A 13,242-nucleotide genomic window follows, 5' to 3' on the forward strand; every position below is an offset into this window, starting at 1 on the left:
GTGACGACGTACGTGATCGAGCCCGGTCACGTGTTTTCTCGCGTATTCACGAGAGTGCACGAACGAGGCATGAGGCTTGAATTTCGCCGGAACCCGTTTGTCCTGTGCGGTCGATGTTTCGGCGGTCGTCTGTGAGGCTGTGACACAATTTGTTTCGCGTGTTTTCGCGCTTCTTTTGTTTCCAACTCTTAAGTCGATCCCACTTTTCTCGCTGCCTTTCTGTATTTAGTTCTTCCGATAGACCTGTAGTAGTTTGTCATTGGTGACAGTTTCACTTTAGGATCGTCTGCTTTCCGAAGCAGGTTAACGGTAGGGTTTACGAACGTTCACCACAGTTTTTCGCGGCAATTTTCTTTATCTCTTGTTATCTTGTAACTCACCCAGCACGCCACGTCCTGTTGCCCCAGCTCGGGGTCAGCGATAGCGACCACTTATCGGGACGAGCGTGTTTTTCTGTCTTTTTGCCGTATTTGTGACGTCACCGGCAACAAAACCATGAGCGCCGAAATGATGGGCGTGGTGGTACGTAGCAACTCAGGCAACAAAACACTCCGACAGGCTGCCTTCGTGGTGAGGCAACCAGCCTGTTACATTGCGCGTTTTCGTTTTCTTCTTTTTTTCCTATAAGGGTGCACGCCTCAAAACTTGGTCGCCATTTATTCCTACTGTGAGCGGAATCCCCAAGAGCCATGGCGAAACTGGGTTTTGTGCAAGGCCACCATGAAAAGTGTTTGCGACCGAAATAGGAAACAGGTCACGCCAAAAGTAGGTAGCCCTGAACACACTAGCTGTTCCTATTTTTGTCTCGTTGTGCAAATCTCTGGGGCGTTGTTTCTGAAAGGCGTACCCGTAGAAGAACTTTCGTACTAAAAGATAACAAAGTGAACAATTATCGTGACAATGAAAAGTAGCACAGCGACCATGACCAAGTGTGACCCCAATAATTTCCCGTTATTCACTCTACCGTCTACGGTGGGTACAAACGAGATCTCGACGCTGGTTGCGGGTACTCAAGACTTATAAAAGCCACGTGGAGAGTAGCGGTGGCAGCAGCAGCAGTTGGCTGAATTCTACCATATGGAAAGCGTGGGGTGAATGACTACAGTCGCAGAGTACACATAGCCTTGTTCATATGTTACAAAATAGTTATTCACACTAACGCCTATTCAACAGGCAAATCCCGTAATTGAAGTAGGCGAGAAAGTCGTATTACGCCATGCTCAAATTTAGGGACCTCCTAAACAGTCCCTAATCCATACCGAGTTTAAAGGCGAAACAGTAGTTTCATTTTCGATTTCACTGCTTTGTGGTACAGGTGCTATCGCCTCCTCGTCACTTTCGTTTTCAGCGAACACGTGGACTATCGGCACTAACCCCCGTATTCTAGAACGCCCCTTCACTCAACGTTCCACCTTCACTTGAGAAAGCCGATGGGAGCGCCATCTTCAGGCAGGGAAAGTCACTGCATATCAGCGATAACTTGCTGCTATTCTTGAGCAGTGCAGCGTCATTTTCAGCCGGGAAGCGGCGCAGTGCTCAACTCTGTCAAGTGAAGGGTGAAAGTCGAGTCGAGGTGCGTTTGTGAATACGGGGGTAAGAGTACTATAGGAAGTCAGGATTTGGTGCTTTTCGACCACACTCTGCAACCTACGCTTGCGCAGTTGCCGACGCACCAAGCGGAGTGAGGTCATTTTACAGCGCGCGATTGTCATGCGAGACGAGGTAGACCTAGCATGCGACTGCGTGACAAAGCTGGATAGGCGACAGTTTACAACAGATACGTCTCGTATATCGACTAATCAGGAGGCCATTTCATCTTGGCGTCATGTGATCAAACAGCTGATGGAAGTCGTGAATTGTGCTGCGAGGACGGGCAACGCTCGTCTTTCGTATTTTCAGGGGTGAAGTGGTTTAGGGATCCTTCGAAACAAAGCTCGCAAACTCGTCTATTATTTAGTACTTGTGGCGTGTGTGAAATGTAGTAGCGTACTATCTTTTAACAGCGGAACTGTTTAAGTTGCTACTTGGACCGGAGGCGTTTGCAAAGCTCCGCCTAGTCGTGACGTCAGCTTGCGTTCCCTAACAACGCGTTAGAGAGACGAAAAAGGGGGTATAGTATTGTAGAAGTGTGAGCGAAGGAGGAAACAAAAGGAAATGAAGTTTCTTGGAGATGCGGCAATCGAAGCCGGCTACGCTAGTTCCAAAGGCTAGCATCGTGACCACTCGGCTATCCAGGCACCCCAGCTCAACAGGCATACAGGAAGTCACATAATTTCGTTGCTGTGGGCGACAGGACGAAAAAAAGAGTGGGAGAGAGATAAAAAGACAAATAAGTAGATATAGATAGAAGGTCATAAAAAGGAACTGAAATAGAGAGAGAGAGAAAATGTGCACTTGGCTTTTTCAGGCTAAACTTACTGTTCACGGGCTTGAGCATCCACTTCTCTGTGCTCGTTTGGCTATATCTAGGCTAAACTTGGCCGGTAAGGAAGACAGTTCGGCCCCGTTCCGTCAGGGTTGGCCCCACTAGCGAGAAGCTGACCAACTTTTCTTTTTTTTCAATGGCACCTTTTAGAAATGTTCTGTGGCCAACAACACTGTTCAGCCTGTTCTCGTATATAGATTACGTAGAAGAAACCGACATTGTATAGTATAGATTCTTTGGCGCTCATAAATGGGGATGTGTTCATTTCACTATGCGCGTAATGATGCCGTTTGGTTTTCGAGCGCGAGATACACCATAAAAGACCACACACAAGCATCGATGATTGGTTGACTTTATTTGCAAATGAACTGCGCAAAAACACCAGCACTGCCACTGCACGCATGTGGGCACACAGGCCTCACGTACAAGGACCCCCACGGTCTCGTCACCCAGACAATAAAACCTTTTTTCTTTAGAGTTGCAACGAAAGATCGAAAGAATGGGCAGACATTGACTGTGCAGGCATGGAGAAGAAAACGACACAACACAAAAACTGGATGTCGAAGGGCCCCTAAGTCACTCTGTTTTCGATGGCAAGAAAGTGGTTTCTGTCTTGCCTTCCCTGTCAAGCTTTTTTACAGGCGCTACCTCATACGGGCCGCTTGTTTCTTTAAAGACGCATAGGCAAGGTAGCTGGTGGGAAGCCAAAAGTAGCCCAAGTAGCCATGTCATTTAATATTATCGCCAAATTTGTAGCCAGACAGAAAAGGTGTGGTATTATGGACAGGGTCTTTACTATTAACGAACGAATAAAAACCTTTTTGAATGCATAAAATCAGAAATTTGAAGGTAGCCAGTAGATAATCATGGCGCCAAATGGAAACTTTGGTGGACAAACAGGTCCGAAAATAGCCAATATGGCGCAAAGTAGCCACCAAAGGCAAACCTGCACACGGGCAATATCAGAGCTAAGTGTCCAGCCTACCAAAAGCTTGCGCTTTTCAGAACCACAATATTATGCCCGGTTCGCGCTGTGTAAAAAAAAACAACGGAGCGAAATCAGTTGATTACGCCAGACAGTCATGCAAAGCAGTGTTTAGGGGGGGCGTGACCAGAACGACGATGCATGGTTAGAGACAATTCGCAACTGACGTTCTCATTATATTGCCCAATCGAAAACTTCAATTTTCTCATGACTTTGAGTAAAACACGGCTGGCGTCACGAATTGTGGCGGAAAGATGGGAAGTGCCAGCAGAGAATGAAGCGGTCGGCCATGATGATTTTGAGAGGTTAGTTAGGGGCCCTTTAACATCAATGAACGGGAGAGTGTTCGTGGATAAAGACGTGACGGGCTAAAACGTCTGTGACACAGGCGCGGCTTCACACCCAGCGCCTATATTCGTCAATAGGCATTCGCAGCTTCGTTCTGGCATAAATACGTGCACAACCTTTGAAACCGCGAAAGCGGCCCTTCGGGAAGCTGACACCATTTCCAACACCACCTTTTTTTCGCCGAAAATTCTGAAGAAACAAAAAATAGACATGAGCAAATTTTTCACAAAAACACGTCTCCAATGTGCGTTGTCCACAAAATGAGATGATGGGACGCTATAGCAAAAAAAACAGCTTTGATTTCTCTTAAATTATAAAGCCGCGAATGCTAATGAAAGTGTGAAGGCTATAAAATGTTGCGAGTTATTTACAACTTAAGAGAGATAAAAAATAACTGTGATGCAGCAAAGCTTGGTGGGCTCTCATCCCAGCAGGCCACTGAGGTGGCCTGTGTGCCACCTCTTCTCATCTTGTAAGCAATTGCCCCGCTACTTCAGTGACACGTACACAGCACCGAATTCAAGAAGGCCTCACTATATATACCCAGCTTAGCTATACTGATGAACCGACATACCGATCTGCCAAGGCTCAGTTTTTGTGAACTTTGGATGAGAGGTAATGCAAGGCACATCTCTGCAGCGTGGGCGCGAAGATCTGTAACGGCGTTCACAAAAATTTTAAAAACGTCGTTTACTCCCACTTTTAAACCGAGATATGGATCGTACTGTAGATCAAAGCAGCTAGCACTAAGGGTACTTTTAGGACTGTGCGCTTTTTTATCTTCGCAATAGCCTAGACCAGAACTACGAACACGGCTTTTTATGCCGTTCTTTGGAGTTCCCTCGGCCAAAGGTTTCCTGGCAGTGCCTTCAGAGCATCCAAGAACAAGCGCTATAAAGTGCAAGGCGCTTCAGGACCCCTTGAAATGTAACGTCTCGTGTTTCTAGTGACGTCACAGATGCTGCTAACGACCATCAATTGCGACGAACGCATAATAATAAACGAGAACACACACAAGACTACAACCAACCCCCGATTTGTCGCACAGCGTCCGCGATCTCGCGATGCACTTCCGTGCTGACGGAGTCTCTCGCGGAGGCGCACGGCGCCGGCGGTGACGTAGAGGAAACCTTCGTGACGTCACTTGCCGGCTTCGGCTTGGGCAACGTAGCGCCAGAGTACAGACCGCAGTTTCCGTGTCCCCGAAGAATGAAGTTGGCCTTGTACGCCGCGATGCCGGCCGGGAAGGGGCCTTCGTCAACGGGTGTGCCTTCCTGGCTCTTCAAGAGTTCCTCAGAGCCGCTTCGACGTGCGGTTGAAAGCGTGGAAAACCGAGAGCTTTTAGGAAAGCTCGCTGTTAGGCCGGTCTTGCTCCCATTGCTCACGGTACTCCCCTGTAACGTCATGGATCCGTCCAGAGATGTCTTTCCACAGCCGTTCTTCGACGGACCATTCGTCGACGTCGCGAGTCTCGTGCCCAGCTTGTCCTGCGGAGGCGATGTGGACTTCTTGTTCGCGTCGCCGGGAGTAGGCGTCGGATCTGCTCGAGTCAGTGCTGAAGATGACGTCGACAGGTTCGGCTGCTTCCGGAACATCGTTGCCAGCGAATTCGGTTCCTTTGACCTGTCCAGCAGGATGCCGTTGCTGATGATTTCGTGGGTGGATTCGTGGTGGTGCTGTTGCTGCTGGAGCTTCCGCCGGTCTTCGGACTTGCTGCGACGCCTAGCCGTGGCCGAGTCGACGAAGCGGTGGACACCGACGACGCGGGGCTTCTCGTCGCTCGCGTCGCCCCTGGACGCCGAGCGACTGTTCTTGCGGAACAGTTTGGGCTCCGGAAGCGCCGGGTAGTTCCAGTCAATGACGTTGTCCTTGTCCGAACTGCCGTCGCTGTCGTGACTGGTACCGTTCATGGCGGCGGTCCTATTGCCGTTGCTGTGGTTACTATTCGATATGCTAGGAAGCGTCGATGAGGTGTTTTTGGTTTCGATTGCCTTCGGTGTGCTTGAGATCTGTGAAGAGAACGATTAAAAAAAGGTCTGTAATATTAACTCAATCAATATGTGCACATGCACACAGTGAACAAAATGCTGAATGTTTCAAATGCGAAGCATTATTTAGTAAACGAAAACACTTTAACCGTATCTATCTATCTATCTATCTATCTATCTATCTATCTATCTATCTATCTATCTATCTATCTGTCTGTCTGTCTGTCTGTCTGTCTGTCTGTCTGTCTGTCTGTCTGTCTGTCTGTCTGTCTGTCTATCTATCTATCTATCTATCTATCTATCTATCCAGACACCGTCCTTCACGTCAACCATGCACACTTTTTTTGAAAAACCCCATTCAGTCATATTGGGTTAATGTTAACTAACTCGTCTGCTTCCGCGACCTCTGATGTGAAACTGTGTGTAAGATCCTTAAGGTGTCTCAATAAATGAATAAATAAATACCTTGAGCGAGGCGAGCGCCCTTTTTTCGGCGAGGATCATGTCGTCCGAATCGGACTGGAAGCCGTCCGGTGGTCTTATGGTGGGCACGTCGATGAGAACCTCCTCCCCCGCTGGCTGCTCGATCTCGGTCGAGTACTCCAGGAAGCTGGAGCGGCCCGAGTCCGTGGCTTGCGCGTCGCTCTGGTCGCTGTCCTCCGTGTCCGAGGTCTTGGAAGAAGTCTGCGTGTAAGAACGGAGACGTAAATTGTATTGGTAGTGAAGGGGGTGCTAATGTGGAACTGTCCATATGCACAGCTTCACTTTGGTCTGACGCCATCCTATCGCGTACACTGCTAGGCGACAGAGACCTTCAGCCAAATAATTTTTAAATGCGATGGCTTCTCAGGGGCTAAAGCAGATATCAACGCTACGGAAGCCTGGGAAGCCTTGCTTTGCCCGGTCCTGGGCCAGAATAGCTTATGGAAAGCATCCGAAGAGTGACTATCACTTGACTAAGCGTACAGCCCACTCTACTCCAGTTTGATACATCATTTACAGCGCTGTGAAAGCTATCAAGACTCTTTGTAGCAAACGCGTTCGCACCATGGGATGTTGCTATGATTTTACCAGTCGTAATATCATTTATTTCGTCCTTAGTGTGAGTGATGAATGTAGATGCTTTGTGCCTCGAATATAAGCAAGCCCCACTTATACGGTTATAATTAAGTTGTTCTCAGTGCTATACAGGTTACAGAAAAAAAATAAGTATATATATTACTGGCTGCGCTAAAGAAAAAGGGATGCTATGCCGCTCTACCTTACCCATAAGAAAATGCACTACTGTTACTACTACCGAAATAAGTAACGGACGTTTCTTCTCATTATATTTGACAGTGAGATACCTAATTAAATACAGATTCATTGCAAGAACCCACAATAAGGATGTCATGAAGGTAATATTTTCTATAAACGTTACAGCATAAGCAAAGACGTTACTCCAAATACAGTGTGGGCTAGAAGAAGTTCCACATATCTGCCTTCCTTGCCAATACTATATTGGCTTAAGGTTGCTTATAGTATGAATTGCGATGGCTTCTAAATTTATGGCACATTAGGAAACCATTCTCGTCAGTGTGAACCTTAGCAAAATATGATCGATTTCTTCATAAATGCTCTCTGCAAGCATGTCGACTCTTATTACACTCTCGACAGTTCCAGCAATGAGCAGGTTGTTTTTACTTTTAAAAGTTTTAAAGTAAAAATAAAGCACGAATTTCGTAGCAACAATGAAATGCTCAAATGGCACATCTTCAGGGAAAGCTTTTTTTTTTCCTTTATCCCGTGTAACTACCACAATAAAGTACGAGTTTCGTGCTAAGGTCTTGAAGGTAAGCCTTGATCGCACAGAAATCAAGTAACCGTAACCGAAATGGCGAATAAAAAGCGAAACTAATTTGAAAACAGAGTTCATCGAGAGTGCTTGGGCATCGCAAAAACAAATATAAGCAACGGCTGTATTTCAAAAACTGTCATCGGACAGTCTGCATCACTTCTTAATGAATAATTACGCACCTTTTTTTTTAAGTAGCCACTCGACGGATGTGCTATGCGACTTTCCCGTAATCACTTTTAAAAAAAAGTCACAGCTTTGCCGCAAAGGCGAAGCAATGAACGCGATAGCAACAAATCGAAATGTCACGCGCAGAATGGATAGCAGATCGAAACATGGTTCACGTTCCTCACGCACGAATGACGCACAAAACGTACTCACAGGTATGGATACACGCGAATAAGCGTCTCATTTGTTACTTTGCTGTGTCTGAAAAGCGCGCGCTTTTCGCAAACGGAGACTGCAATGATTGCAGTGACCTTTGTGAACCCGGTAACTACAGCAGAATCGTTCCAGCTAAAGCCCGAGGCCAGCCAAGGTGTACGATCCTCTCCTCTTCGCCACCGCGGTATAAGGGCGCGTGAGGGAGCGTCGCTCCCCTTCTCTAAGCAGGGCAAACTAAGCGTAAGAGATCAGAGCGGGTGCCGCTGCGCGATGTGGCGACATTAGGGAGCCTTCATGTGCGCGCGCCTTCGTTGAGCTGAAACATTCATGAACAAAGCATGTAATTTGTTCATACATGCTTTCCCTAAACATTGACGTGTCCGGTGGCTTAATCAATGGAGCGGTGGGTTCACCGAAGCACATACAGTTGGATGAAAGGGGCATTCCACGCGCACACATGAAGGTTTCCTACATAGTGTTCCCTAATATGCACTAGAGGGAACTCTGGCGCTAATGTCAATGGGAGCTGCAATGCACTGCCCTTCAGCGAGCATGGTAATGATGGGTAGTACACACATTTGCCTAATATTTGTACTGCTGGCTCGCTTTTGGCTCCGTGCGCGTTCATGTGGCTTGGAGCTGTTTTTTCACGAAAAAAAAAATAGCAAATGTTCCGCGTTTGCGCTTCACAACCTCACTTTTTTAGGCTGACCATTTTGAATCGGGTCACAAAGTGCAAAATGGTTTTTTCTTTCCTTCAGAACGAAACCGTAACCAGCAATAAACGAAGCCACGAGTACGATTCACCGCCCGCAGGTACGAAGACTAGACAAATGTGTGTACTACCCATCATTCCCATTGTCGCTGAATGATCGCATCAACAGAGTCCCCTCTAGTTTATTTTAGGAAACTCTATGGCTCCCTTGGCAGCATTAAAGCCCTTGGGTATTTTTAGGAAAGTACCGCCTTTTTTCTAACCGAGCCGCCGCACCAAGCATACTACTCTCCCACCTCTCGCCTCTCGGGCCGCGACGAGCATCGCGCGTGTTATCAGCGTGACGCAGCATTTTTGATAGGAAAGTGGCAGGGTTATAGGGCCAGCGCCCGCAGGGTGGCTGTTCGAGAGCGGATATAGATTAGGTCTGGGCACTTGGAAGAGCAGGGTTGGACACTTTGGGGAGGATATGAAGGAGAGTGTCGCTACTTTCTCTATATTAAGGGGCTTTGGGCGACATGCGCTCATTGCGCCATCTGGCGGGTAATGCTGAAAACAATATTACCCCCCGAGATGCTCGTGAGCAGCGGTAAGTGGGAGAGATAAATAGCTTGCCGTTTGAATGGTAAAGGATGCGCTCGGGTGTGGCTCGATCTACGCAACCTTCAGCCGCGTCCTCCGCTTCTGCCGCGTCCATAATGTGTTCCGACGCATCCTCGGCCTCCGCAGACGCTAAACACTTGCAAGGAATTTTGTGCCAATTTCCCGTGCAGTGGCTGACGACGATGAGGAATTATGGCTGAAGTGGGTATGCACCACAGTTAATAGGAGAACAAGAACAAGCTTTTGTGATGATTTGAAGTATTGGACGGTCCACCCGTTACGCTATTCGCATTGTGCGAAGACTGGTTGTTCTTTCGCTGTTGTAATATGCTTTGTAGGTCGTCTTAACGCGAATGCTTTCCCGACATCAAGCCTGCCTAAGGCATGTTTGAGAACAAGTAACAAGCAACAGTGTAGCTCAGTGGTAGAATACTAGGCTGGCACCGAGCGGACCTGGTTTCGAGCCCCACAGTGCCATTCGTGCTAGGTCATGCCTGTCTAGGGCAAGTTTGAAAACAAGTTATAAACACCGGCGTAACGCAGTGGTAAAATATTGGCCTGGCAAGCAGCGGGTCCGGGTACCAATTTAGTGCGATGTGGCCACAGACACCGGCGGTGACGGACAACAACTGCGCGTGACCCGAAAAGTGATGTTGTAACAGCCTCCGCTGTAAAATTGTTAACGGTTAAGAGTGCTACTATGGGAGAGCAAAATGCCGTTCCATGGGCCTCGGGATCATTGAAATGATGACATTTCTCATGGAGATATTATTATGCAGCAGCTGCTAACATGAGTACTCTGTAAGACCGTCGTCATTTTTCTAGTTGTGCTGTCAGTTTCCTTCAATGTAGGTATTAATATTGTCAATTCACGTAATGGCTAAACAAACTCTCCCTATTTGCATTATGCCTAGTCCAGACCTTTTAAACTAAAATTGTTACTTAAAAAAACTCGTGACGATGACATTTCCGCAATGTGAATCTGATATGAGGTGCAGAGCAAAAAACTCGCAGGCCTAAGGCGTCTGTCTCCAAGGCGAAACTTTCGAAGGCGTTTTTAGCGGCGAAGTTACTTAAGCCGTGGGTCGTTCCCTTCTCTTTAGTACTAGAAGTAGTAGTAGTAGTACTATGTGGTCACCTCTACTTTATGAGGTGCTCAATAGATGGTGTTGTGTGATATGTCCTCAGGAATGTAACTAGATGGCGTTAGTGGTTTTCACAGCATATCCACGAATTGAATGATGATGAGTGGGGAAAAGCGTCCATACGTCCGTGTGTCCATCTGTCCATGCATCCATTTACCTATCCATCCGTTTGTGCTTCCTTCCGTGAAAATGCACTCATACCAGCTTATGCAATCCAGCATTAGTTAGGTATATAAGGCTTTCGCATCGAACTGCTTACAAATACATAGCAAATGTATTCCACATATGCTTCAGGAATGCGTGTTGAATGAGGACTAGCTTCTCTTTACTACACTAGCTGTTTATAGTAAACGTTTGGCACACAGCCTACAGTTTGCAAACTCTGCACCTCCTGCAATCTTGCAACACAACTCGTCTACCACGCTGGTTCTGATAATGAGCCCAGAGAGTGTGGCCTACCTTTGGTTCCTCGATCACTTTCTTGAGGGTAAGCACTTCTTGCTTGAGGTCTTCACACTTCTCCTTAAGCTGCAGAGAAAATTGAACAACCCACCGGTTACACTGTGAATTTATTTTCTCTTTATTTGATAATACTGTGAATCTCGTCTGAAGCTCTGGCAGGAAAGGCACATGCAATTTTTTTTTTGGTTATACGGAGTCATGTATTGTGAACATTACAGACTGGTATTGGAAGAGCGCCTCATATTTAAAACATATATAAAGGACGCATCGCATCAGTTGTTAAATTCTTCCCAGGACTGTAGGAAAACAGGACAGTGTTCCATATTCGCCGTAATGACTAGTGGCAGCGCTGATTGACACCCCCCCCCCCCCCGTTTATTGTGCATATACTGTACTCTATAAAGTGCTCGGGGGATGACGAACACCGTAGCTCTGTTAGTAGAGCATCGGACAGAATATCCGATGCTCTACCAACTTGCAGCCTGCCATCTGCAAGTTATTTTTTCCATCCACTGTTCTTCATTGACATTTACAATAGAATAACTTCTAATAAGACTCCTGTACTTTCCTTGGAATCTGAACATGGCTGCCTTTAACACTGTAAAGCTATCTAGTGAGGCTTGTCTAGCTGTGCTATTCGAGGAATTAGAGGGTGTTAAATGGGATGTAATAGGGCTCAGCGAAGTTAGGAGGACACGTGAGGCTTATAGAGTGCTGAAGAAGTGACACGTCTTATGCTATCGTGGATTACTTGACAGAAAAGAACTAGGAGTGAGGTTTTACATACACAAGGATATCGCTGGCAACATAGAAGAATATATTAGCATCAGGGACAAGGTGGCAAGTATCAGAATTAAGTTTAACAAAATGTACAAGATCAAGGTGTTACAGGCCTACGCACCTACATCGTGCCATGATGATCATTTGGTTGAACGCTTTTACGGAGATGTAGAGTCAGCCATTAGTAAAGACACAGTATACTATCCTCATGGGCAATTTTCACTAAGACCTTGTGTTTTATTTCACTAAGACCTTGTGTTGAATGACTATATCTTAATGACAACTTTCTTGTTACTCACCTCTCGTTCAACTTGGATCAAGTTCATCTTGTCTTCCTCCAGTTTTCTGAGGGCACGCCTAAGGAGTTCCACCTAAAGTACCAAGCAAAGTTGAGGCACTGGCAGTTTTAGGGACTTTCAATTCATTTTTTGAGTCGTAAAACATTGGCCACATTTCTGTTCAAAGTAAGGAACTGTTGGCAGGCTCTGAATTCGAAGTTCATCTTGACACCAAACATCGATTCTTTTTCTCCTTTATGTGAAACCCATCTCTTTTGAGATATGTCAATGGCTGTCAAATTTGAGGCCTCTCGTATGCTGCTGACAACCACTGCCTCTAATTTTGTTGGGCGTTCGTACTTTTGGAATTTCTTTCTACAGCACACGTTCGACTATATGTGGGTTAGGGTGCTTTGAAAAGCACACCAGGAAGGGTGTTGAGATCCAAGTAAACCCAAACAAGACAAAGATGGATGTTGGGAGGGGTTGAAAATAATTAAACAAAGGACGTCACTGGAACTATGAGTTCGGCAAGTGGTTTTGTCTTGTTGGCACTTTGAGAAAAACAGGACCACTTGCCCAAGTTTATCCCATTGCCCAAACAGCGATTCCAGTGAGACCCTCGCTCAACAAGTTAGAATATGAAGGCAGGGGGTTTCTTGGTCCCTTTAGCATGTGAAGCAACCCTCCAGTATCTTTACGAAATTCGTTTCTGGGACAGTTTGTTCGTAAATACTGGAGAGTGTGAATTCGACATTAGACAGCGAACGAACACTGATGCACAGGAAATGTGCTGTGCATCTGTGTACAATTTACATAGAAGGAACACAAATCTATAGGTCCAGCCCTTATGCGTCAATATTCCTTCTCTGTCCTGTGTACAACCCGCGCTATATTCAGTCTTTAGGCTGACTATCCAATGACTGAGAACGAAAACAACTATAATGTTGTCGTACGTACCTCGGTTCGAAGCTTGCCGTTCTCGCTGCCTACTCGCTTGTGTTCATTGAGGGCTGTACTGACGTCGAGGTAGTTGCGCTTCCAGCGACCAATCTCATCCCACACGTCGTCCGTCGAAGGAACACCCTTCTCATGCAGGTTCTGCACGATGGGTGAAGTACACTGAGTCACCTCGACGAAGAGGTATCACTTCACTTTCATTTTTAAAGACCCTTCATGCGGCATGTTAACAATGAAATTGAGAATAACCCTTGTGTGGCATACTAGTTTAGGGATATAATATCCCTTATTTCCCCTGTCAATAGCACCCCTGAAAGATCTCGGGATTCGCCAAC

The 13,242-nt window shown here is 46.5% G+C and overlaps 1 protein-coding gene across 2 annotated transcripts in view; it reads right to left on the reverse strand.

Moving 5' to 3' along the window:
- Window positions 1-2,761: 2,761 nt before the first annotated feature.
- mwh (multiple wing hairs) overlaps window positions 2,762-13,242 on the reverse strand; it is a 199,139-nt gene continuing 188,658 nt past the window's right edge. For both annotated transcript variants that reach the window (XM_037430643.2, XM_075868855.1), the window contains exons 9-13: window positions 12,908-13,048; window positions 11,969-12,040; window positions 10,887-10,955; window positions 6,212-6,430; window positions 2,762-5,767 (exon numbers count right to left, since the gene is read on the reverse strand). In XM_037430643.2, the coding sequence (XP_037286540.2) occupies window positions 4,778-5,767; window positions 6,212-6,430; window positions 10,887-10,955; window positions 11,969-12,040; window positions 12,908-13,048 (1,491 nt within the window). In that variant the 3' untranslated portion in view covers window positions 2,762-4,777. The remainder of the gene's footprint in view (window positions 5,768-6,211; window positions 6,431-10,886; window positions 10,956-11,968; window positions 12,041-12,907; window positions 13,049-13,242) is intronic.

Source organism: Rhipicephalus microplus, chromosome 7, assembly GCF_043290135.1.
Source record: "Rhipicephalus microplus isolate Deutch F79 chromosome 7, USDA_Rmic, whole genome shotgun sequence".
Lineage (NCBI taxonomy): Eukaryota > Metazoa > Arthropoda > Arachnida > Ixodida > Ixodidae > Rhipicephalus > Rhipicephalus microplus.